The following is a 26,424-nucleotide window of genomic DNA, read 5'->3' on the forward strand; positions in this document are numbered from 1 at the left end:
TGTTCCTTATGTTCCACATTTAATGTGGGTCATAAACTAGTTTTATATTATAACTTATTTGGGGTTTAATGAGCTTTAATTGAAATTTTGATAATATATAGAATAATAAGAATAGTATAAAAACTATACCTTATATCTACCTATTCTAATAAATGAAACCTAAAAATGACATATGTTAATATTTTAGAATGTCTTTTTGACACGTGGTATTTTTCTATAATTTTTGTTATTTCCTTTTTTTGTAACAAATGAAGTTCAATTCAAATTTCGAAAATATAAAATCATATCCTAATAACATTATTATGTTTATTTTGCTTAACAAATTAATTCATAATTACTTACAATCGACAATATCTTTTTTTTTTTTACATTTATTATTTTTTATCTATATAAAAATTTTAAATATACCAACCGTAGTTTCCACGGGTTATAACCTAGTTTACAAATAAGATAAAAAAAAATTCAAATGAAAATTCATTCAATTCCTACATCCAGCCAACCAAACATCGTCATGGAATGTAATGACTCATTCCATTCCCTTATTTATTCCATTCCATTCCATCCAACCAAACTAACCAAACTATCTGTGTTCACGCCGATTCTTCCTCCATTCCCATGGCATTTCAGGATTCGATGAAGCCCACAACCCAATTCTCTTAGCTCTCGCACTTTTCTCCCACTAACATCATCAAAACCAATTCCCCCATTTCAAACCTCAAAACAAAACCTCATTATTTTTCTTAACACAATCTCATAAAACTAAACTCACCTTCTCTAATTCCGGCCTTTTGTCATAGGCAGTGTAATGCCATGCAAGTCCTTTCTTCAACATTAACTCCTGTGGAAATTGGAATCGAGTTTCCATATTAGTTGCTTTACAAATTTAGGCACTAAATCAGCATCAAAATCACCTGTACAAATATGCCATTACAGTAAATATCCCCAACAAAACGCCCATATTGATCCTCATCAAAAATCAAAATCTTCAAACACTTCCCATCAATTATCTTCACCAATTCATCCTTCGCCTCTTTCCCATAAGGCATCGCACTTTCAGGTGCATCTATTCCCCTGTTTCCATTTACTCATATCACCCCAAAATACAAACGCTTCACAAAATTAATTTTTTATAATCCAAATATGGAAATATGAAATACCTTAGTCTGATCCTGTATTTTCGTGCTAGAATTTCCTCGTTATTGATATGTAGCACCCTATATCATATAATATAACATTATAACCCAATTCAGTTATTGTTGTCAAAGTTAAAAAGCTAGATTTGTGTCACATTAATGTACCCATAGCCTGCATCTTTGATTTGCTTCTGCAATGCATCTGCTTTGGTGTAGTTCTTGTGGGCCCGCGCTTCGTTGCGTTCTACTGCCGCCATGTGTACTTCTTGCGGGACACGCGATGACTCTGGTGCATCTGAGGTACTCACATAGACCGTTACAGTGTCTCCGTCTGCTACTGCCCTTGCATCCACCTTTTTTAAATTAAATCAAAATTTGCAAAATTATTATCAAGTTTAGAGTGTCAGTGTCAGTGTCAGTGTCAGTGTCAGTGTCAGTGTCAGTGTCAGTGTCAGTGTCACTGTAATAGTATGGAGTTCTTACGGGAAGTGTGTGTAATTCGAATTTGAGACCGTCAGCAAGTGGTGGAGCATCACCCGCGGTGAGTTCAACTAGCGAGTGCGGAAGTGGGAGACCGTAGAATGATAATATACCCTTTAAAAAGAGAAATACAACTTTCAGGGTTATTTTTTACGACAAGGAAAAGAATGGTATTTATGTCTTGGAGACATTTTTTCTATCTTTTTGAGTGACAGAAAAACTTTTGGCTTTTTAACTTTTATCCAACAACCTACGCACAGTTTTCATTGCTTGTCCATCCTAACAAAATAAACGTCCCTTCATGCCCATTGGCATAAGGCTAAAATGGACAATTTGCACTACCTTAAAAAAAAGTTTTGGTTAAAAAAAGAACCTCGATATCAGGTCTTTGGTGTCTCTGTAGGGTGCGAATTACAAGCCTAGAAGCTTCCTCAGGTGTCTTTGGTGGAGGTTTTGATTCCCTCCATGCCTTCGATAGTTTCTTATACCTTCAATTCATTTGTTCAAGTGTCAAAAAACCAACTAATAACGATTAAAAAATTCCACGCCTTTTTACATTTATACCCCTAGGTCCTAAAACTAGAGTTGAGTTTTGATTTCGATTATTTGAGTTTGAAAAGGTAGAAAGTGAAATGTAGGGGTAGTGATTGTTGGAAATTTTACCAATTGGACTGAGCTTTCTTGGATGAACTCACATGCTTACTCAGACCTTCAGGAACCTATAAATAATAAAGATCGAATTGAGTTTTTTTTTTCAATAAATTGACTCCAAGTAAAAGCTCAGATGGATTTTGTTGATAGGTTTTAGAAACAATTTGTGGTGAATTATGGTGGAAAAGGGGTGATTGTGATAGATCTATGTTACGAGAGTGAAGTGAGGTACCTGGGAGGTGATTTCGAAGTGATAGAGGTGCTGGGCAAGGGCGGAGACACCGACGCTGGTTGAAGAAACGCCGTGGTGGCCAAGTTGTTGATCACCAGCACCGCCGTATGTAGTGGTGGTGGTTGGTGGCTCGGAACAGCATTGGCCATAAAGAAACCTCAATGCATTTCCCATTCTCTTTTAGTGTTCGTTTTCTTGCACTTCGACTTTGGATATTTTCTGAGCGAGATAATGGTAGAGAGAGAAAAAGGGGTAAACGAAATTTTAGTGGGTAGAATTTGCTTAATATTGGTGTTGTTTTTTGAGTTTTATACTATTTTGGTGAAGTTAAAAGGAAAACCGGACATTTTTATCATTGTGCTTCCTATTTATAGCAAATTAGAATGTTAGAATTTGTTATAGTTTTTAAAATAGGATGTCTTAATAAGAAAATGTTGGAAGTATAATGTTTTAACCCAAAGAAATGACAAAGATGGGTAAAATGGTCGTTTTTATTATTCCGCATAAAAATTCAGAGGTTCCAACCAAACAAGATGTTAAATTTTAGATTTTAAAAATTCAGACACTCATTGAAATTCAGACCTCTCAAGAATTCAGATCTTGCCAAACAATCTTAAAAATAACTAAATGTAATCAGGTGAAAAACAAAGGAAGAGAAAAGCAAAAACCGATATCTACAACTTTGCTTGATGTTTAAGCTTTATTAGAAGGGAAATTCCTAATAAAAAACGTCTAACATACGTGCCTATTTATACTAGTTTAAAAGATTCTTTATGCTAATAATTAGAAACCTAATTGGAGTCTAAAACATGCACGAATAAAACTTAAAAGATTAATAAAAAAGGAAATTTTCCTATGCCAAAAACTGATTAACCCAACAATGAGTGTCTGCCACGTGTCTGTATATGATTTGTCGTGACCTTTCTAATATAAACTTTTTTTTTTTTATAAATTAACTGGGTTTGATACACTTTAAGGTTTAAAGCCTTCTGATTTGCTTATTTAACGTGTGGCTTAGGTGATAAAAACCAAAATGAAACCTAAAAGAATTGAAATAATCGTATAATATTTATTATTAATTTTATTAATACGATAATTACTAAAAAAATATAGAATAATATGTTTTGGGCTTTAACGGAACCGCGACATCTTGGGCCGCCATATGTTTAGACTTTAAATATCTTGTTTTGTCTTTACAATTCACTAGTTTTAAGGCTTAGACTTTATTAGCATTGTAAAGTTGTAATTGCCATTTGCTACGGTAATTATTTTCAAGTTTTCATTATTATCACTTATTAGATTTATGTATTGGAATTATATCGACTCAATCATTTTAGGGGCTCTAAGAAAACAAAAAAATTGGGGCTCTTCAGGTAAGCAAATAGATTTGAACCTAAGGCCTTTGGTTTGCTAAACCACCGCTTTTACCACAAGGTCATGCTTCAACTTGTCTTTATAACCCAAGAAATACATATATATACAAATATAATTAAGAGAATAAGTTTTAAAATTGGAGGCCCTTTAGAATTGAAGGCCCTAAGCCCTTGCTTAGTTTTAGAAAACATTTGAGCCGCCCTGAGCATATATACAAAGTTATGGTTATGTCATTATTTAGATTTGAAAAGGTTTTGCGGGTTGCCACATGGCATATTGATCTATGTGGATTATTATTTTTTATTCTTTTTAATCTTTTTTATTATTATTACTATTATTATTAAACACAAATACATCCCATCCTCCATTACTAAATCATCCTCATATCATGGTATGAGTGATAAGGTGGAATGATACGAAGGTGGTATAAAATGAGATGATGAAGTTAAATGGTATGAATAAATGAGTTGTGTGGTGATACAATGTATTAGAGATGAAGTGGCCCCCAATATTAACAAGTGTAAGATTCGAGCATAAGACAACTCTATTTTGGAACCATACCTTGTATTTACATACAATACAAAAAATACATAAGAAAATTCGTTTCATTCATACACCCAATCAAACATGATTATGGAATGTAACAATTCATTCCATATTATCGCCATTCCATTCTTTCCAACTATCTATTTTCGCGGCGATTCTTCCTCCATTCCCATGGCATTTCAGGATTCGATGAAGCCCACAACCCAATTCTCTTATCCCTCGCACTTTTCTCCCACTAACATCATCAAAACCAATTCCACCATTTCAAACCTCAAAAAAAAACCTCATTATTTTTCTTAACACAATCACAAAACTAGATTTACCTTCGCTAATTCAGGTCGTTTATCATAAGCAGTGTAATGCCATGCAAGTCCTTTCTTCAACATTAATTTTTGTACAAATATGCCATTACAATACATATCCCCAACAAAACGCCCATATTGATCTTCATCAAAGATCAAAATCTTCAAACACTTCCCATCAATTATCCTCACCAATTCATCCTTCGCTTCTTTCCCATAAGGCATTGCATTTTCGGGTGCATCTATTCCCCTGTTTCCAATTACTCATCATATCACCCCAAATCCAAAAACTACATGAAATTAATCTTGTGATATATACAAAATACCTTAGTCTAATCCGATACTTTCGTGCTAAAATTTCCTCGTTATTTATATGTAGCACCCTGTGACATGTAACACAATTCAAATAAAAAAAAACGTTCATGTCAAAGTTAAAAGCTAGAAATGATTTGTATCACAACAAGTATATACCCATATCCCGCATCTTTGATTTGCTTGAGCAATTTATCTGCTTTGGTGAAGTTCCTCTGGGCACGTGCTTCATTACGTTCAACCGCTGCCATTTGTATCTCGGGTGGAACACGTGATGACTCTCGGGTATCTGAGGTACTAACATACACTGTTGCACCGTCTCCATCTGCTACCGCCCTCGGATCCACCTTTTTTAATCAAGTGAAAATTTGTATAATTACTAAGAAATTTAGACTGTGATTGTTACTGTCACTGTCATTGTCATTGTCACTGTAGCAGACAGTTGTTCTTACAGGAAGTGTGTGTAACACGAATTTGAGACCGTCGACAACCGATGGAGCATCACCGCCCGTGAGTTCAACTAGCGAATGAGGAAGTGGGAGACCGTAGAATGATAATAAACCCTTATAAAAAGAAATAGAACACAAGTTACAAGTCTTTACATAATTTATTTAGGTACTACTGGTTTATTTCGGTTTTGTTTGTTACACTGGACAAAATTTCTAGGGTTATTTTAACGAGATAATATTTATGTCTTTTGTACAAACAAAAAATTTAGAACCGACCTTTTTGGATATCACAAATAGGTATAAATTTTGTCCTTTTGACATGAGTCATAAATGTCATTTTTTGGATAAAATAAATATAAAAGAACATAGTTTTTTTTTTCTCATTATCTTAGTCCCAATTTAAAAAACTGCAATCTGTTAACTTGTTCAATCTTAATGGTTTAAAAAAATGTATCTGGTATAGAAAGAACCTGAATATCAGCTATTTGGCGTGTGTGTAGGATACGAATTACAAGCCTGGAAGCCTCTTCGGGTGTCTTTGGTGGAGGTTTTGATTCCCTCCATGCCTTTGATAGTTTCTTATACCTTCAATTCATTTGTTCAGTTGTCAAAAAAACTAACTAATAACGATAAATATTCCATGCCATTTTACATATATACCCCTAGGTTATCAATTTTGACTTTTTGACAAAGTGGGAACTAGGAAGTGAAATATTACCAATTGGACTGAGCTTTTTTGGATGAACTCACATGCTTACTCAGGCCTTCAGGAACCTATAATGAATCAAACGAGTAGTGAATTGAGTTTTCTTAACCATGTAAATGGATTTTGTTCGAGATTTTTTCAGAAACAATCGGTAGTGAATTATGATCGGAAAAGGGGAAGTTGGTGTGAGAGTGAAGGTAGTATTAGTAAGTACCTGGGAGGTGATTTCGAAGTGATAGAGGTGTTGGGCAAGGGCGGAGACACCGACGCTGGATGAAGAAACACCGTGGTGGCCAAGTGGTTGATCACCAGCGCCGCCGTGTGCAGTGGTGGTGGTTGGTGGCTCGCCGCAGCATTGGCCATACAGAAGCCTCAATGCATTTCCCATTCTTTTTAAACTATGGTTGGTTATCTGCTACTACTTTGGATTTTTTCTGATATAATGATGTAGAAAGATAGTGAGAAGGAGAAAGAAGGGGTGTAGGAAATTATTGGAGGCAAAGGACGCAAGGAGCATTATAAAAGTAAAAAGTTTCAATCCAAATGATGAAAGCAGCATCTCAAAATAAGATGTTTTTTCATGATATAATAATATCTATATTCAACAAAATAATCGGTTTCAAATACTATTAAACCATCCGTACTGTTTTTCTTTAAATTAACACTATTTTTAGTTAAGAGTAGCTTCTTTGAAGCTTCTAAAAGGCCACCCACACTCTAGCACAAAAAGATAAAGAGTTGTTGCATGTCAATTTAATAGATTTGATTTTAAGAGAAAAAGAAATAGCATCAGCCAATCAAAATATTTTTTTTTTCATTTTTTTCACCTCTCTCCACCAGCTTGACACCTCATTCTTAACAACTTGCTTAACACCTTTTAGGGAATAGTGTGTAACACTCATAACATATCTTAGCATCTCTAGGGAATAGTGTGTAACACTCATAACACATCTTAGCATCTCTCTTAACGAGTTCCACTCTCTATAGCCTAAAGTGATAGTGAAGTTTAATGTAATGTTTTGTAGGCTACTTTATTTTTTACTTTTTCTTTTTTTTATTTGATAGTTACGAAAGTGCTTCTAATCTAACGGTATTAATTGTTGTCTTCTTTTTTGAGGTTGATGGTACAAGTCTCGTCGTGAACATAAATAGAATTAAGTGTTAGTTTATGATTAGATTAGGTCTCTCGACCCAAAAAAATCGACTCTTATTTTTATTAAATCAAAAATATTTTATAAGTTAATTTTTTAAAAAGTTATTTAAATTAGCATTTCTACACGTTTACTGAATATTTTAAAATCTTCTAAATATATTTTTTCTTTGTTAATTATATGAAAAAAATCAATATTCTAAATGTTTTTGATATCATTTTACACATTTCAACTAATTAATTACATAGCTTTACGAAACATCATTTTTTACATACTAACTTATAAGTTTGAAGCTAGCTTTTCTGCTTGACTGCTAAACATCGGCGTATTTGACACAAAGTGTTTGGGAGCTTCTAGTGTTTGACAAAATGTTCCGTTTTAAAAAATCTAAAAGTTATCTCACGTAGCGTTTAACAAAAATGTTACCAGCTACCAGCTTTCTTCTTCTTTTTTGTTTCTAGAAAATATTGGTAATCTCTAAGATCATTTTTTTCGGTTTTATATAAATTAACTGTAACATCCCGAGTCCAGGTATATCTTGTGAACCTTGATCCTTTGAGTTATTGTCTATTTTGGCCCTTATTATAAAAAGAGTGAAAAACGAGTATGCATGGCGTACCTGAGGCGTACGCTTAGTGTACTCGTCAGCGTGCATGTGACGCGAAGACCACCTAGTACGTTGGGCATACCCGTAGGTACGCTGGTCGTACTAGGCCCAGAGTGCAAACCCTAATTTAGGGTGAGTTCCCTATATAAAGGATATGATGGCCTCATTCCTAGCCACCATTCCCAGAGAGAAAACCCTAAGAGAGCCCTAACCTCGTTCTAGAGCATGTGTGTGTGTGTGTTTGAGCCTTGAGAGTTTTTGTGTGGTTTTGAAGAGAAGAAGAGGCCTTGAAGAAGAAGGAGTTGGAGTCCAAGCTTCCAGATCCGAGCAAATCTGAGTAAGGAGCTTCTTGTTGAGGTATAAAGCTTTAGAATTTGCCTCTCTTTTGTTATGAGCATCTTATTTGAGTATTTTAGGGTTTTGTCCCCAAAAGGTGGAGACTTTATGAGATCTTGAACTCCATAGACTAGGACCAACCCCTTTTGGGCATATAAGTAGTGTAATGTCATAAAAATTCAATCTTGGATGTTGAAATCACTCCATGCATGAGTTATGAGCTTCCTTGAGGCATAAGAGTGTATATTTTGAGGTTGGTGACCTTTTCAGCCATGCAAAGGCTTAAAGTCACTGACTTTATGGGTTAGGAGCTATTAGAGAGTGTGGATCTATGAGATGAGCCAAGGTCTTAATTGTTTAAGACCAAATGAGTGAGAATGAGGAAACTAGAGAGTACGTTGGGCGTAAATCCAATACGCGTGGCGTAGAGGTTACGCATCCCTGATACCTTCATGGCAGCCGAGTACGCGCAGCGTACTCCCTGCCTTTGACTTTTGTTGACTTTTAGGGTTTGGTCAAGTTGTGAACTATTGAGCCTATGGAGGGGTAAAATGGCTTTTTACCTTTTTGTGAGTGTAGAAGGGTGAGTCTAACTTCTTGAAGACCAATATTAATTAGGGATAATTATTATGTGATAGGCGGAGGCTAGGCCGGTGGGTAGAGTTCGAGATTTCCGAGTGTGAGGTTTTCACTGCTAGCTTACGAGGTGAGTCTTCTCACTATACTTACCTTGAGTGGTAATTTATGTGTGACCAGAGGGTCTTATGTGTATGTGCTATGTATTGAGATATCCTGTTATTTGTTCTGTGATATGCTTACTATATATTATATTGAGTTGTAGAGTTGAGGGACCAGAGGGTCCACCTGAGTTGTGGGACCAGAGGGTCCCACTGAGACACATCGGTCGGAGGGTCCTACAGAGTTATAGCCTCGAGTGGCAAAAAGTGTTGTATGTGGTATTTTGGGGAACTCACTAAGCTTTATGCTTACCGTGTTATGTGTTATGTGTTTCAGGTAGTTCCGAGGATCGCGTCAAGGCACCGACATGATTGTACACACTGACGAGAGATTGTTTTTATGATTATGGGATTGTGTTTTCTTTGTTGGCATTTAAGACATATGTGATTTTGGGAATTATGAAATGAGTTATTTTTTGTTTTAAAAATGAGAAAATTTGTTTGAAAATTTACGTCGTTACAACTTACAAGTTGGTATCAGAGCCTTGGTTTGAGGGATTCGGATGCACCCTCGGGTGTGTTTGGACTCAAACTGAGGATTTGAGAAAGATTTTCAAAAAGAGACAAATATTTTCTAAAATGAGATAGATTCTAAGAGAAAACGAGCCGGAGCAGTGTGTACAATCAGCCAGAGCCCGAGCGGTGATTTCCCAAAATACCCTCATTTTGTGCTACAATATATTTTTATGAGATATGATGCATGCTAGAGAATAGGCTAGGTAATTCATATGTTAGGACTAGGGTGGCCTAATTTGTGATGCCTTAGCCTAGGGATTTCTACTATCAATGATTAGCTTTGAGTATGAGTATTTAGCAGGAGCGAGCCAATGAGAAGGTCTTTTGTGAGAGTAGCTTGTGAGGCATAAATTACTTGTAATTGGGATCCGGGGAAAAGGAATTGGGGTGAACACTGATGGGGTGTGGAAGTTAGTATTGGGCCCGTACTACTGGAAGCACCAGATCAGTGAGCAATCCAAGTAAGAATCCTTAGGATGCTAAGAAACAAGTAGGGGAGAGTGATCGAGTGTGAGTATGATCGAGCAAGTTTCTGATAATTTTGTGTTGTATTTCAGAGACATCATGGTGGGAACTCGCCACAATCCTGGGGACAATGGGAGTACCGATGAGGAGATACGGAGGATGATCCACGAGGAGGTGACTGCAGCTATCCGAGCAAAGATTCCAGAGATGTTTGGGTCTATCAAGACCACCTTGATACAGACGTTTGATGAACGATATGCTGCTATTATTGAGGCTACTGCTGTCGTGGCCACTGTAGCTGTCGCAACTGCTAGGCCTCAGGGGGTGATTCGTTGTTGTTCCGGGAGTTTAGCAACACGAAGCCACCAGATTTCGATGGGACGCAGGATCCAATCGCTGCGATGAGGTGGATCTCTGATATCGAGGGGTGTTTTTACACGTGTTCATGTCCCGACCACTTGAGAGTTCGGTTTGCACTGAACCAGCTTCGCTTGGGAGCGAAGGACTGGTGGAAGTTTGCGACATCTGGTTTTACCACTGCAGATCATGTTGAAGTGACATGGGAGAAGTTTGTTCAGATGTTCTGAGACGAGTATGTTCCCCTGATGGAGAGGGAACGTTTGGCGCAGGAGTTTCCGTCTCTTAAGCAGAAGACAGAGTCAGTGACTGAGATTTCGAGGATGTTCCATGAGAGGGTGATGTTTTTCCCTGAACATGTGTCCACCGAGCAGGCACGTGTGAGCCCACATTTGAGCATACTGAGGAGGGATATACGAGAGTTCGTGGCAAACTCTTCGTACAGGACATTGGTCAAGTTTCAGGCCAATGCCAGGAGGAGGGAGATTGAGCTTGATTTGCAGACCAGGGAGGAGGAGGAGGAGTCCCGGGGTAGGGACCGAAGGCTAGTGCAGTCGAAGTCGGCGACGAAGCGAGCCAAGCCCGCTGATACCAAAGTTGGGGGCTAGAAGAGTCGCACTTGTAGCAAGTGCGGCAAGATTCACGAGGGTTCTTGCCATTCGAGGATTTGCTATAAATGTGGCAAGGAGGGGCACATGGCGAAGGATTGCCCCAAGGGATTCTCGGTTTGCTTCCATTGCAACCAGACCGGCCACCAGAAGGCCGAGTGCCCTCAGCTCGTGCAGGGATCAGCCCAGGGATCTGCACCTACTTCTGTGCATGCTACTGAGAGCCGGCTAGTGAAGGCCGAGACATTGAGGGATCGTCGGAGACCCTTTCAGCTGACAGCGGAGGAGGTCCGGGCAGCACCTGACGTAGTGGCCGGTACATATTCTTATATTATTATGTTGAGATATTTTGTGCTTATATTGTGATTGTGTATAGGTACTTTTCTTGTGAGTTTGGTGCCTACCATGGTGTTATTTGACTCGGGTGCGAGTCGGTCTTTCGTATCATTAACTTTTAGTCGTCACCTCAGTATCCGTCGAGAGGCGTTGAGTCAACCTCTGAAAGTTTCCATAGTCGATGAGCATCTGGTGCTTGCAACTGATATGATCCGAGGATGTGTGCTTGAGATTTTCGGAGTTGAGTTTCCGATAGATTTGGTGCCGATCGCGATGAGGGATGTTTGTGTCATCGTGGGCATGGACTAGTTGATTCGATTTGGAGCTGTGATCGACTGTGAGCGTCAGCTGGTGACTATACGAGACCCTAGTGGGGGAGTACTTACAGTATATGGCGAGGGGTACTAGATTTGGATCATCGTTCTGCTCTGCTGCCAGGGTGAGGCAGATTTTGCTGCAGGGATGTATGGGGTTTCTGGCGTATGTGATAGATACGCGGGCTACAACGGAGAGATCGAGTTCTATCTTTGAGGTTCCGATAGTGTGCGAGTTTCCAGATGTTTTCCCTGATGAGTTGCCTGGTGTGCCACCCGAGAGGCAGGTAGAGTTTCAGATTGATTTGATGTCGGGTGCGGCTCTTATTGCCAAGGCACCCTATCGCCTTGCACCGCCAGAGATGCGGGAGTTATCCTCACAACTGCAGGAGCTGCTGGGGAAAGGGTTTATCAGGCCGAGTAGCTCGCCGTGGGGAGCTTCGATCCTTTTTGTTAAGAAAAAAGATGGTTTACATCGGATGTGCATTGATTACCGGGAGTGGAACAAGATGACGGTCAAAAACCGTTATCCACTTCTGAGGATCGACGATCTGTTCGATTAGTTGCAGGGCGCATCTTGGTTTTCCAAGATCGATTTGAGGTCTGGGTATCATCAGACGAGAGTCCGCGAGGAGGATGTCCCAAATACGGCCTTCAGGACATATTATGAGCACTATAAGTTCATGGTGATGCCCTTCAGACTCACCAACGCACCTGCAACGTTCATGGATCTAATGAACCGGGTGTGTAGGCCCATGCTGGATCATTCGGTGATTGTGTTCATCGACGATATATTGGTGTATTCGAGGTCCAGAGAGCAGCATGAGGAGCACCTGAGAGAGATTCTGAGGTACTGAGATCGGAGAGGCTCTATGCCAAGTTCTTCAAGTGTGATTTCTGGCTACGAGAGGTCCAGTTCAAGGGGCACCTCGTTAATCAGAATGGTATTTTGGTTGATTCGACCAAGATTGAGGCAGTTATGAAATGGGAGGTGCTGAGATCCCCCACTAAGATCAGGAGTTTTCTAGGGCTGGTCGGGTACTATCAGAGATTTCTCCAAGATTGTCGTCCCTCTCACCAGTTTGACCCGGAAGGGCGTCGCGTTTACTTGGGGTCCCGAGCAACAGACCTCATTTAAGACCCTTTGCCAGAGATTGTGTGAGGCTCCCATATTAGCCCTTCCGGAGGGAATGGAGAATTTTGTGGTTTATTGCGATGCTCTATTGTCACAACTGGCATTTTGCTAGGAAATTCTATTCTCATGTAAACATCATTCATTGTAAAAGCTTATACTTTAAGTGAATACTATACTCTATGCTCGTTCAAATACATCTCATATGTTCAGATAAGGGTTGGAAACCCTAGAAATCCCGACTTAAGTTCATTATGGACTAGGATTCTCTTATTGGGCCTAATGGACCATTAAACTTTAAAATTGTTCATTTTGGGCCAAGTCTACCTATTTGGGCCTAAATTTGACCCATATTCATGAAATTAGGGTATTTTGGGACATATGGGCTAAGAATGATCCATCTTATTTCTATTGGGCCATGATGGGCCATAACTAGTTTCATAAGCCCTAATGGGCTGTAAACTACCCCCTTGAGCACCATTGGGCCATGAACTCTCATAAGGGCCCAATGGGCTAAAAAATATCAATTGGGCTCCAAAAATTCGAACTAAGTCAAGGAATGGCCCAAACTATCTCATATCCTTTCTCCTAGCCCATTCTCGGCCTAACATAAAAAAAGGGAAAATACCTTGGGAAATAAGGAGTGACACTTCACTTTTGTACAACATACATCCAAGGAGATTACCTCCCATATATCCAAACTCTTCCCATCACTCCTATAAGTCAGCCCCTACCTTTCCCTCTCTCTTCTCTAACCCTCGGCCATCTCTCTCTCACTCTAATCTCTCTCTCTTTTCAAACTTAACCATTATTCTCTCAAGCACACAACACTTCTCCACCCATTTTCTCTCAAGAAAAACCATGGATGCAAGGGAAATCATCAAGAAAATCATTTCAAGTTTCACATAGTGGTAAGATCTTACAAACCTAAGTAACATACTTCATCTATAACCTCATTCACTCCTCTTACCACCATGTTTTCGTGGATCATTCTTCTTATAGCCATCTAAGTTCGAAAACCACATCAAGGATCTTGCTAGGGCTGAGATCTTCATTTCATTCTTCATCAAGAACCGAAATCTTCTCTCAAATCTTCATCAAAACCAAATCGAAACCTCAAGGTGAGTTCATACCCCCTACTTTCAAATTTTTATTGGGTTTTGGGGGAGAATACAAGTTGCTTTATGTAGATCTATGTGTATATGCATGAATATGTGTGTTTTTCATGACTTATTTGTTGATTATGTGCTATTTACTTCATAAATCTAAAAATATGTTAAGAATATTAAGGTTATCACTTGGATCTACATGAAAACCTTGAGAAAAGTATGTGTTATCACATATAATACATGTAAACTTGTAGATCTGGAATTTATGCACTTAAAATAGCAAAAGGGAGTGATGTGTTCAAAGATCTATAAACTAAACTCAAAATTCAGCCCTTGGCAAAAAAGTTTTGGTCTAATCTCGAACTGTTTTGGCCACCTTAATGATAATATTTTTCAAAACTGTTTTACATGCAAAATGTTCAAGTTTATACCATTAAAATGACTACTCTCACATTTTCATACGATTTTTCTATAATTTTTGGCGAATTTTACAAAACTGCCTATCAGATGTGAAACAATTTCGGACCAGCCTGTGAAGGTGAGCAATTTCACACATGTTAGAGGCCATTAAAAATTATGAGAAAAATTGCGAACAAAGTAGAAAAAATTTCCAAACTTTCAGAATTTACGGATCCAAATTTCTACTTTGTACAAATTTTCCAACAACTAGGTCAGAAAAGCCAAAAACCAGAAAAATGTGTGTTTTCGCAAAAATCAAGCCAAAAATGATATTTTTGACAAAAATGGGTTTAAAATATTATTTTTACCACAAACTAGTCATAACCACAAGTTTTGAACAAAATGGGGACTAAATTGTTATTTTCACAAAAATTGGGCCTTAATTGTAAATTTTTGGCTTATTGGGCCAAGAACGACATTTTTACAAAAAGTGGGCCTTTTATGCTATTTAATCTTCGCGTAAATTCGATTAAGGATCTAGTGAGTTTTGTCGGTTGACACCTATTAAGTGTTCGATCATAGTCTGTAGTTATAATCAGAGTTTCTTTGAGGGAGAGCGGGGTTTTGTATATAGATCTATACGGGGATGACACCCCACACCAGAGTTGTTCGCTACAGTTAGACTTCATCGGTCTAGGGTGGCTATAACCTTATTCAATTTTTCAGTCGGCGTTCACTAACGCCAAGACAGGCGAAATTGTCATTATTTAGTATGGTAATGACGGCTCACTTAGAGGAATTAACGTTATGAAGTTTGCGGAAGACTATTTTCTTTTATGTTGGATTACTTGGAACCTTACTCACACTGGTACCCCCACCTCGGTGTTGGTACGACAGCATTATCTATTTTCTGTTATGATTGGATTACTCGAAAACTTACTCACACTGGTACCCCCACCTCGGTGTTGGTACGACAGCTTTAACTATTCTTCTTTTACGGGCAACGTCGGGTTGTCCGGGGACATTCTATTTATATTCTCTTCAATCACTTTTGACGTTCTATTAAACAATAACACACAAGCATTAATACAAAATCAAACATAAACATACCAACTATTTTAAGAAAATACAGGATTTTCTTGTGATTACAAAGTTATACAAATCATTTTCTCAAATATACTTATAACTCACCAACATTATGTGTGTTGACGTTTTCAAAATAACTTGTATTCTCAGGGACTCATTAAGCAGAAGAATCAACAAGAATAAGGGATTTTGTTTTGTGTACTGTTAAACATCCTACATGGAATGTTTTGGTAATGTTATTTAAAAGATTGTACTTGATGTAAGCAATGGCAGTTGTATTATATTATGCATGGTAATGATGATGTTATGTTTCATTTATATTCACTGTAATGATATTTCAAGATGAAGTCACGCACAAGCCCTCAGACGTTTCCGCCGTCTGGTTCGGGGGTGTGACATCTATTTTTGGCATGTGTGCGGTACTGATGCAGAGAGGGTACTTGATAGCGTACGCATCGAGGTAGTTAAAGCCTCATGATACTAGATATCCCACCCACGATCTAGAGCTGGGGCCGGTGGTGTTTGCCCTCAAGATCTGGCGTCACTATCTGTATGGGGTTCGGTGTTCCATATACACGGACCACAAAAGTTTGAAGTATCTTATGGATTAGCCCAACCTTAACATGAGACAGGGAAGGTGGTTAGATGTGGTGAAGGATTACGACTACGAGATCCTGTATCATGCGGGCAAGGCTAATGTGGTAGCCGACGCCCTGAGCCGTAGAGTAGAGAGCACCCCAATCCGAGACGTGTGTTTGAGGATGACAATGATGAATCTAGTCTTAGATATCATTCGAGAGGCCCAGGAAGAGGCTGTAAGACCGGAGAACCGCAAGAGGGAGCGAGTGATTGGGCAGGTGTCCGAGTTTGTGAAGGACAACCGGGGGCTTATGACCTTTCGAGGGAGGATTTGGGTGCCCTATATGGGCGGAGCTCGATGTACACTAATGGAGGAGGCACATAGATTGAGTTTCTCGATCCACCCTGGGGCCACTAAGATGTACTTGGACCTGAAGAGAGATTATTGGTGGCCTTGTATGAAGAGAGACGTTGCTTGGGTAGTCGAGAGGTGCTTGACCTGTCGTCGGGTTAAGGCCGAGCACCAGCGTCCTCATGGCATGTTGCAGCCACTGGAAGTTCCCTAGTGGAAATGGGAACAAATTTATATGGATTTTATCACCAAGTTGCCAAGAACCATGCGAGGTGTCGACGCAATTTGGGTGATTATGGACCGGTTGACGAAGAGCACTCACTTTCTTGCCATCAGTGAGAGCTCTTCTGCGGAGAGGCTGGCAGAGATATATGTGAGAGAGGTGGTAGCTCGGCATGGGGTGCCGACATCTGTAGTGTCAGATCGGGATGTGCGTTTTACTTCCAGATTCTGGAAGAAGTTCTAAGAAGAGTTGGGAGTGCGATTGCATTTTAGTACAGCCTACTACCCACAGACAGACGGACAGAGTGAGCAGACGATTCAGACGCTCGAGGACATGCTTCCAGCATGTGTTATGGACTTTGGTGGAAGTTGGGACACATACCTACCCTTGGCTGGGTTTTCTTACAACAACAGCCACCATTCCAGTATCGGTATGCCTCCTTTTGAGCTTCTTTATGGGAGGAGGTGTCGGATCCCCATCTATTGGGGAGAGGTGTGACAGCGAGTGATGGGTAACACTGAGATAGTGCTAAAGACAAATGAGAAGATTCAATAGGTCAGGCAGAGGTTACTGACGGTTCAGAGTTGCTAGAAGAGTTATGCGGACAGGCGACGATCCGAGCTTGAGCTTCAGGTTGGAGATTTCGTTCTCCTGAGGGTATCCTCGTGGAAAGGGGTGACACGGTTCAGGAACAAGGGCAAGCTGGGGCCCCGATACATCAGCCCTTTCAGGGTTACCGCTAGAGTGGGTAAGGTAGCGTATCATTTAGAGCTACCTGCGGAGTTGAGCCAGATCCATGACACCTTCCGCGTGTCCCAATTGAGGAAGTGTGTGGCCGATGAGACGGCAGTGGTACCACTAGAGGAAATTCAGGTAGATGCGAGCCTGAATTATGTTGAGAGGCCAATTGCGATTATGGATCGAAAGGTGAAGGTTTTGAGGAACAAAGAAGTACCCCTGGTTCAAGTTCGGTGGGAAAATCGGAAAGGGACCGAGATGACTTGGGAGCCAGAGTCTGAGATGCGGGAGCAGCATCCGGAACTATTTGAGGAGCATGACTTCGAGGGCAAAGTCTGATTCTAGTGGGGTCTCATGGCATAAAGGTGCCAACTTTAGGGCCATGAGAGCCCCATGCACATTGTAGGACACTTTATATGGCTAAAAACCCCATGCATGTGCATCAAGTTTGGAACTTTACGTATAAAATGGACATTAGGAGGCCAGATCAATGGTTTTGGTGTGTTAGATCTCATTTAAATCGACTGTATGGAATTGGTCAAGGTTAGACTCGACGAGTCGGTGACCATTGTACACCAAACCCTTTCTGTGAATGGGTAAGTGTCAGGAAGGAAGTACCTTGTTGGTTTAGACGCGAAAAGGGACCTGGAAGCCATGGGACTCGGCGAGTGGTATGAGCAGACTCGGCGAGTCCATAGCAATCTCCCAATCTCTGAAGATGGACTTGACGAGTTGTTCATATAACTCGGCGAGTCATAGACTGGACAAGTTCTTATGTTGGAGATGAAATCGACGAGCTCATGAAGGAACTCGGCAAGTCGAATGAAGATGGTCCCGATGTTATGATTGAAGGAGAACCCGTCGAGTTCTTGCTAGACTCGATGAGTGGGTCGGGGTTTGGGTCGGATTAGAGAAGCATGGACTCGATGAGTTGGTAGGCCAACTCGGCGAGTCAGGTCAACTGAATGTTGACTTTTACTTGGACTTGGTTGGGGGTAAAACAATCATTTTACCCTAAGAGTAGATATCAGCTTTGACTGAGTATTTTGTGGGGATTGTAGCCGGAGGATTTCCGGAGCAGCAGCAGGCAGAGACTTCCCATACACTTTGACAGCAACTACTTGATCGAGGTGAGCTACCTTCCAGTAGCGGTGGGTCTACGGCCACAATGCCAGCCCACCAGTAGGAGTTGTATGTTAGATGATTGTCATTGTGATATCATCTAGGTTTGCTACTACCTGATATGTTATATGCTGGCATGATATGTTATATGTGATAGTAGTAGAGCTCGGTTGTTAGAACCGAAGGGTAGGTCAGACACCCCAGATATGTCTGACAGTGTGTGATGATATGTTTATATGCTGTCATTATATGTTATATGTGATAGTGGTAGTAGAGGAGAATAGTCCCCAAGTTCGGTTGTTAGGACCGAAGGGTAATTCGGACACCCCAAATATGTCTGATAGTATTTTTATGTTATGATATATGTGATAGTAGCAGTAGGGGGTGGAATAGTCCCCGAGGGTCAGTTGTTAGGACCGATGGGTAGGTCAGCACCCCGGAATGGCTTGACATGGGTAGGACGGCACCCCAGAACGGCCGTACGGGTAGGTCGGTACCCCAGAATGGCCGTACCGGGTAGGTCGGGCACCCCAGAATTGCCCGACAATATGTATGCTATGTGATTGTGTGGTATGTGGTACGATGGGGGAACTCGCTAAGCTTCGAGCTTACAGTTTACAGTTTTGGTTTCAGGTACCTCTTCAGCGAAGGGGAAGGAGCTGGCGCGGTAGCGGCACATCATACACACACTCTTTATTTTCCGCACTATGGATATTCTGGGATTGTACTCTGACATGTTATTATTTTGTGACTTGGGTTTTCAGACATGATACATTGTTTTATGAGACGATGTAATTTCACGGTATTTTCTCATGAACGTTTTTATGAAACAGTTAATTTAAAAAGAAATTGTTGGACTTAAAATTTGGGTCGTTACAAAATGTCATAGATTCTTTGGAAAAACTTAGCCATGGATTTTTATGTGGTGGTTGTGATAGGACTTCAAATATCCATTGGGTATCATGGTCGAAAGTTCTTACCCCGAAAGCGGAAGGTGGACTAAGGGTCGGGTATTTACGAGATCAAATTATTGCCATGTTTTCCAAATGCTTGTGGGGTGTAAAGACAGAAACGAGACCATTATGACGGGATGTAACCTACAACATTCATGTTATCCGGAAAAAATTTGTCCAATATTTTACAAAGAGTTCAAGTTATGGTGTCTAGAGTAATATTGATAAGGTTACATATGGTCTTGATGATTTAAAGTATAAACATCCACTCAACTATAATATTATCAGTGGTCGTTGGTTTGGGGACACATGTTTTCAACAATGTTTCTCGTCCCTTTCCATCGAGGCTGTGAATTCGGTTGTTATCTAGGGATGGAATCACAACATAAAACACATAAGAATATCATAAATGGAACATTAAATTAGGATTTAAAGAAACACACAAACCCTAACACGAAGTTAAAAGACAAAGAAAAAAGAAACTACCTCTGTAACATCCAAATTTTCAAACCAAATTTTTCATTTTAAATTTACATAAAAACATTGTTAATAAAAACCATCTTAAGAAAATCACAAGTGTCAAATATAGATAATCATCAAAATATCAAAGTGTCCCAAAATATCTGGAATCATAAAATGCAGGCGAATTTGTACAATCAAGCTTTCGTCTTCCCGCAATTATCAAAAGTACCTGAAACACATGTAATCAACAACTGTAAGCTCAAAGCTTAGTGAGTTCCCCAAAATATCACATACAACACAGCACAAAATAAACAACTGTGGATCATCAACAACCCTGGAGACTACCCGAAGTATCAATGGGCAAACAACATGCCATGTGGGTTATCAACAACCCTAGAGACTACCCAAAGTCTCGGCACACACAACAACACATAGAGCTAGCTTGTCAACACAAATATTCTACCACACAGTTAAGTATAGTAAGGAGACTCACCTCGCACAGATGACTGACAGAGCTCACATCCAAACTGTTGGAACTAGACTCCACCTATCAATTACACCAAATAACCCTAATTAACAATTAAGGAAAATTTACATACTCAACTAGTCCCAAGCCAAGTCAAATCCACCATTTGGAAAAAAGACCATTTTCCCCTTCAAATACCAAAATCCTCACAAATTTACTAAAAGGCACACTAGGTCAAAAGTCAAAGAAAGTCAAAGGTCAACTCTTTTGACCTTACGTGTGGCGTACTCAACTCTATGTTGGGCGTAGAGCACAAGGTTGGAAGACAGGCTTGTAGTTGGCTACGTTGGGCATAGCCAAATTTACGCTCAGCATACTCGGCTAAAACCCAAACTTAAATTTTAAGCTCTTAATCAATAAGACACTTTACCCCAACCTCATATTTGACCCCTAAAAGACATCCTAATCCATAAAGTCTCTGACTTTATGACTTTGCATGGCTAAAGAGAGCTTAATCCCAAAACCCTAACTTCTAAAATCACCAAAAAAAATCCATAACTCATGCATAGATGAAAGGAAGGGACCAAGCTTGCATTTTTATGACACCATGCACTCAAAAACGTCTGAAAGGACAACTCAAATGGTCTGGAGTAGTCCATACTCACAAAGACCAAGGTTTTGAGACAAAATGAACATAAACATAAGCATAAACAAGATTTAGCAAAGCAAGCCTCAAGGTATGAACTTTATACCTTCTAGAGATGAACAATGAGGTGTAGATTATGGATCCAATAGCTTGTGTGCACCACCACCTCTTCAATGATCTTCCTTCACCACAAAGAACACTCGAAAATTAGTCAAAGGCTTCAAAAGTCACTCTCAAGGGCTAGGGTTTTGATATTAGGATTAACATGAATGGAGGTTGGTCATAAGAAGGTATGAGGGGGAATAAGATGTTTAAATAGGGGAGACAACCCTAAAAATTTAGGGTTTTGGGGTAGCACGAGTACGCCTGACGTACTCACGTGTACGCCTAGCGTACTTAAACTCCGTTGGGACCCTTCATTGACTTATGCCCAACGTAGAATCCATGTACGCCCAACGCAAGGGCTTTTTATGCAAACAATTAAAATATTAAAGGTTAAAAATGGAAATACATGACAACGGGTGTTACAACGTGTAAATGCAAGATTGTGAGAGAATTAGACCAAGGCTTCATGCATGAACTTCAAACATCACAACTCCATGGATTTAAGAAGAATTATCGATCATGAAGAAGGGAAAGGATGGCTAAAATGTGATTAAGAAGAAGGGGGCTTAAATGTTTACAACTTTGGGATAGAATGGCAACTATAGTCACTCCTTACAAAGATTCCTTCAAAATGGCTCTCAAAACCACTTGAACTTAGAATTTACTCACATATGGTCCTTCCCCATAAAAAGCTATACAAACTTGGTCCTACTCATTCACTCAGTCAAACGCAAGTTTCACCAACCTAACACAAATGACCCTTCTTTACAAAAAACTATTCATTCGACACTAAAGTTCTTTTATATTTTAAATATGCACTAGTACGACCTATTACTATTATTATCTTTATCATTTGCTCACATTATTGATTATTTAACATATTTATTTATTTATAATTTAATTTAATTTTATTATTTATTTAATTATGATTTGTTAAAAAAAATTACCATAAATCCAGAACTTCTAGGCCTGAAAATAAGAGGTTACAAATATAGTACATGTTCATTTTATTACCATTAATATTTTTGCTCCCCTTACCATCTTCCCATCCCACCATTAATTAAACATGATAATTGATAGTAAAAAGTGAAAACTAAAGGCACACACAAACACACTAACATTCTATTGTCTATTTCTTCGGTTAGCCATCGAGCAAGCCACCAACGATGCCGCCCACAGCTCGTCACATGTTTTGAGAAACACAATCTACCCATCTCTCTTCCACACCTCTTTCCTGCTGGAAAACACATCTCTCTTGCTAGAAACACCTATCTTTACGTTACCTCCGTTCACGTTTTGGAAAAGGTTTCCCATCGCCACCATCAACTACCGAAAATGTCGTCGTTTGACTTTGGTTTTGGTCTACTGTTAGCGATGATGATAGTGGTTCTTAGATTCGATGGTGGTGGTTGCATGTATGCGTAGAGTGGTGGTGGTTATCGAAAGTAAATGGGATGGAATAGGCTATGTGTAATGAGGGATAAATGTGAAAAAGAATACGAAAGATTGGTGGAAGAGTTTTCTGTTTTTCATATATTCTAATTAGGTTACAGTAGAACATATTTATACAAGAGATTTCTACCAAACTATTAATTACTTAGCCGTAACTCTAGGATCTGGAACAACTACAACAACAATTATCGACACATGTATGACTTATCTTCTCCTAGTATTGCTCTCGCCAACACTCCCCCTCAAGATGGAGAATGTATGTCTAACATTCCCAGCTTGCTAAAAGAGCAATGTAATGATCTTCCACACACCGCTTTAGTTAGCATTTCCGCTAGATGGTCACTCGAGGTAACATGTGGAAGCTCTACAGTCTTTATCTCTAAATGATCCTTTATGAAATGCCTGTCAATCTCAACATGCTTCGTCCTGTCATGTTGCACCGGATTGGTTGCAATCTTCACTGCAGCTTCATTGTCACAATACAACTTCACTGGAAATCTTTGTTCAATTCCAAGATCACGCAGAATCCTTTTTATCCAAAGCAACTCACAAATACCATGCACCATCCCTCAAAATTCTGCCTCAGCACTTGACCTCGCCACAACCTTCTGTTTCTTACTTCGCCATGTAGTAAGATTTCCGCCAACAAACGTGAAGTAACCAGATGTAGATTTTCCATCATTTCTATCTCCTGCCCAGTCTACATCTGAGTAACCAAATACACCACTGCCTTTATTTTTTCCAAAAAACAAGCTTTTTCCTAGAGAAGACTTGAGGTACTTCAAAATTTGATACACTGCATTCATATGGTCTTCACTTGGTGATTTCATAAACTGGCTAACTACACTTACTGCATAGGCAATATCCGGTCTTGTATGGGATAAATAAATTAAATTCCCAACCAACCTTTGGTACCTTTCTTTATTTGTCGAGACTTGTTCTGATGAGCTAGAGAATTTATGATTTACTTCTATTGGTATGTCTACTGGCTTACAGTCCAACATACCAGTTTCAGTGAGAAGATCTAGAACATATTTTCTTTGACACATAGAGATTCCATTTTTAGATCTTGCTACTTCGATTCCAAGGAAGTACTTTAGTGGCCCGAGGTCTTTAAGCTCAAATTCCCTCTCTAGAAGTGACTGGAGTTTGTTTATTTCATCAGGATTGTTTCCGGTGACTACCATATCATCTACATACACAATCAAGGCTGTAATCTTTCCGGTGTTCTTCACAAATAGAGTGTGATTAGCATCACTCTGTTTATACCCTATTTTCTTCATAAAATTAGAAAAACGTCCAAACCATGCCCGAGGTGACTAATTCAAACCATACAATGCCTTCTTGAGCTTACACACTTTCCCATTATAGTTTATTCCTGGAGGCAAATCCATATAAACTTCATCTTCCAAACACCCATTTAGAAAGGCGTTCTTCACATCAAATTACTTAAGTGCCCAATCCTCATTTTCTGCAATTGATATCCCCGTAATCAATGCCGTATTTCTGCGTATAACCCTTCGCCACAAGTCGTGCTTTATACCGATCTATGTCCCCTTTTTCATCCAGATTTATCGTGAATATAAACCTGCATCCCACCGTCTTCTTTCCTGGAGGGATTTCCACGAGGTCCCACATATCGTTTTTTTGTAATGCCTCCATCTTGTTGTTCACAACAGTTTTCCACTTAAGGTCCTTCAAGGCTTCTTGTATGTTTGTAGGAATAGCGACAGTTGACAATTCCTTCACCAGCAGGTCATGTGAGCTTGCTAATTTCTGTTGTGAAACAAAGTTACTGATTGGATACTTTGACTTTGCCCTCATATCAGGTTCATAATGTTTCTTCGGTACTCCTCTATTGATACGAAGAGGTAATCTTGATTCCCTTTCTGTTTCGGTTTCCTGCACAACATTTGTTGGAATAGTGTCAAAGGCTGCAACTATATTAGGCAAGTATTTGACCCGATTGTGCATGGTCCTTTTAGGTTGCCTTCACCATAGCAACTTGACAGGATGATTTATTATGAGAGAATATATATTATTAATATATTATGAGAATAATATAAGGAATAATAATATTGTTATTTGATTAATATAAGTCATAAATTAATTAGTATTAATTTAGTGACTTAAAGAGATTAATTAAATAAGAGGGTATAAACTGTCAATTGTTTGATAGTTGCACTTTGGGCTGTAAATCCTTAAGGATAGAGGTTGAACAAATTCTAGGGCTTGGGATAGCCTCAAATTCGTCCAAGGCTTATCTTTGGTAAGGATTAGGATTGCTTTGAGTAAAGATTATCCAACTAGGGTTTAAGGGTGAAACCCTAGGAGCCTTACAAGTATAAATAGACCCCTAGGGCAAGGGAAATCGGCACCTCTGCTAAAGCAAAGAAACCCTGGCCGATTTCTAGTCCCTCTCCTCTCTCTCAAATCATCCACTTGCTAGTTGGTGTTTGTAAGCCATTAGAGGAGTGACAATTGTGACTCTAGAGCTCCAAGACAACAAGATCAAACAAGAGATTCAAAGGTAAACTTCTAGATCTGATTTTGTATTGTTCTTATACCTAATTAGTCATTAGAAGTCTTGGATTGAAAGCATGTTTAATTAGAGAAACCTAGATCCAAGCATTAAGGTTTGCATGTGCACATAGGGATGTTCATATGGCCAAAACCCATCAGTGGTATCAGAGCCTAGATTGGTTTCTATTAAATTGCCGCTTGATTGTTTAAATCTTACTTGCAAAATTCGAAATTTGTGTTTCTGAGTCATGGACTCGGCGAGTCCCATAGTGGACTCGGCGAGTTGGCCTGACTCGGCGAGTCCAGAGTGGGTACTCGGCGAGTCTGTGCGTCAGGAAGAGCCAAGTTCGGGATTTTTTGATATTTATCTTATGGAAACTTGCCTTTATCATATTAGATCAACCCTAATCCTATTTTTTGATATATATGACTATAATTTTGATCTAATTAAAGATATTTATCTATTAATAAAATATTTAATTTCCTTATGTGATAATTAATTATTTTTTTGATTAAATTGGTAATTTTCTTGCAAGAAATCTTTAAATAAATCAAATATGGATAATTATGGAATTAATTGTTAATTAAGATTATTTGTTATTTGATCCTCTATGTTTTAAATGTTTAAAGCTTGCCCTCAATTTTTGAAATTTATGTTTTGTGATTAAAAGTTTTAATTTAGACAATTTACATTTCAAACCCTAGATTTTTACAAGTTTAAAATACAACCCTATACTAATATAATTTTACAAGATTAATATATATATATATATATATATATATATATATATATATATATATATATATATGTGTGTGTGTGTGTGTGTATAACTAAAATGCTAGTCTTACCGTTAGTAGGCCTCATTCACGAAGCCGATCTATAAGGTGAGTATAAGGTTGCGGCCTATAAAATGGCGCTTAATGGGTGTACACTCACACCCACCGCTTGCTAGATCGGTGGAGGGTCGTTAGCCGAACGGGTAGGATAGGGCAACCTCATCCTCTCATTAAAAGTATAATATGAAATACAAAGTAACTACATGTTTTATAAAATTTCCCAATCTTAGTTACTTTAGGAAAAGTGAATTGATGCAATCCCATGAAATTACACTTTGCACCCTTGCTAAGAAGTTAGTGGAGCGTGTGTGGTTTACCGGCACACTAATTGGTTCTAAGCAAAGGTGGCAAAGGGTGATTCATTGTTTATCATAGTTCGATGGAGCGTGTGTGGTTTACCGGCACATCGAATAGATGATCATTACAATGAAGGCACCATGTGAATTTGCATGGTAATTCACACCCGCTTTGTGATCCTCGGTATGCCAGTCACAAACAAGAGGGGCATATCGAGATTTAAACATGCCATTGAAAAGTTTCAATGAATCTCATCTAAACCTAGGAATTCTCAAATACATTTAGAACTTTGTTGGGCTGAAGTTCTGTTTTGTATTGCGTCTTTTGGGCT

General features: G+C 39.2%; 2 protein-coding genes across 3 annotated transcripts; both read right to left on the reverse strand.

Annotated features, from left to right (window-relative positions):
• Positions 1-451: 451 nt before the first annotated feature.
• LOC145074794 (staphylococcal-like nuclease CAN2) lies at positions 452-2,775 on the reverse strand. 2 transcript variants are annotated; one of them, XM_079021118.1, is made up of 9 exons: positions 2,497-2,775; positions 2,277-2,332; positions 1,987-2,101; positions 1,617-1,727; positions 1,299-1,486; positions 1,158-1,214; positions 912-1,071; positions 770-838; positions 452-679 (listed from the first exon to the last, which is right to left on the reverse strand). In XM_079021118.1, the coding sequence occupies exons 1-9, from the start codon at positions 2,668-2,670 to the stop codon at positions 581-583; spliced, it is 1,029 nt and encodes a 342-aa protein (XP_078877244.1). In that variant the 5' UTR covers positions 2,671-2,775; the 3' UTR covers positions 452-580. The 2 variants fall into 2 exon arrangements, with proteins under 2 accessions (XP_078877244.1, XP_078877245.1); XM_079021119.1 differs by lacking the exon at positions 2,277-2,332.
• A 1,642-nt stretch (positions 2,776-4,417) lies between these two features.
• On the reverse strand, positions 4,418-6,724 carry LOC145074591 (staphylococcal-like nuclease CAN2). The gene is made up of 8 exons (XM_079020949.1): positions 6,400-6,724; positions 6,198-6,253; positions 5,950-6,064; positions 5,483-5,593; positions 5,190-5,377; positions 5,045-5,101; positions 4,740-4,968; positions 4,418-4,651 (listed from the first exon to the last, which is right to left on the reverse strand). Exons 1-8 carry the CDS (start codon positions 6,571-6,573, stop codon positions 4,553-4,555), a joined length of 1,029 nt encoding a protein of 342 aa, XP_078877075.1. The 5' UTR covers positions 6,574-6,724; the 3' UTR covers positions 4,418-4,552.
• Positions 6,725-26,424: the final 19,700 nt, after the last annotated feature.

This window comes from Lactuca serriola, chromosome 9 (assembly GCF_051521515.1).
Source record: "Lactuca serriola cultivar US96UC23 chromosome 9, Lser_US96UC23_V15, whole genome shotgun sequence".
In the NCBI taxonomy this organism is placed as follows: Eukaryota; Viridiplantae; Streptophyta; class Magnoliopsida; order Asterales; family Asteraceae; genus Lactuca; species Lactuca serriola.

Coding starts and splice junctions, on each gene's coding strand:
- LOC145074591 (XM_079020949.1), bottom strand. CDS start 6,573: ATGGGAAATGCATTGAGGCTTCTGTATGGCCAATGCTGCGGCGAGCCA. Junction 6,254..6,399: donor ACTTCGAAATCACCTCCCAG/GTACTTACTAAT, acceptor GATTCATTATAG/GTTCCTGAAGGCCTGAGTAA. Junction 4,969..5,044: donor AAGTATCGGATTAGACTAAG/GTATTTTGTATA, acceptor AATTGGAAACAG/GGGAATAGATGCACCCGAAA.
- LOC145074794 (XM_079021118.1), bottom strand. CDS start 2,670: ATGGGAAATGCATTGAGGTTTCTTTATGGCCAATGCTGTTCCGAGCCA. Junction 1,728..1,986: donor ACCAAAGACCTGATATCGAG/GTTCTTTTTTTA, acceptor CTCTTTTTAAAG/GGTATATTATCATTCTACGG. Junction 1,072..1,157: donor AAATACAGGATCAGACTAAG/GTATTTCATATT, acceptor AAATGGAAACAG/GGGAATAGATGCACCTGAAA.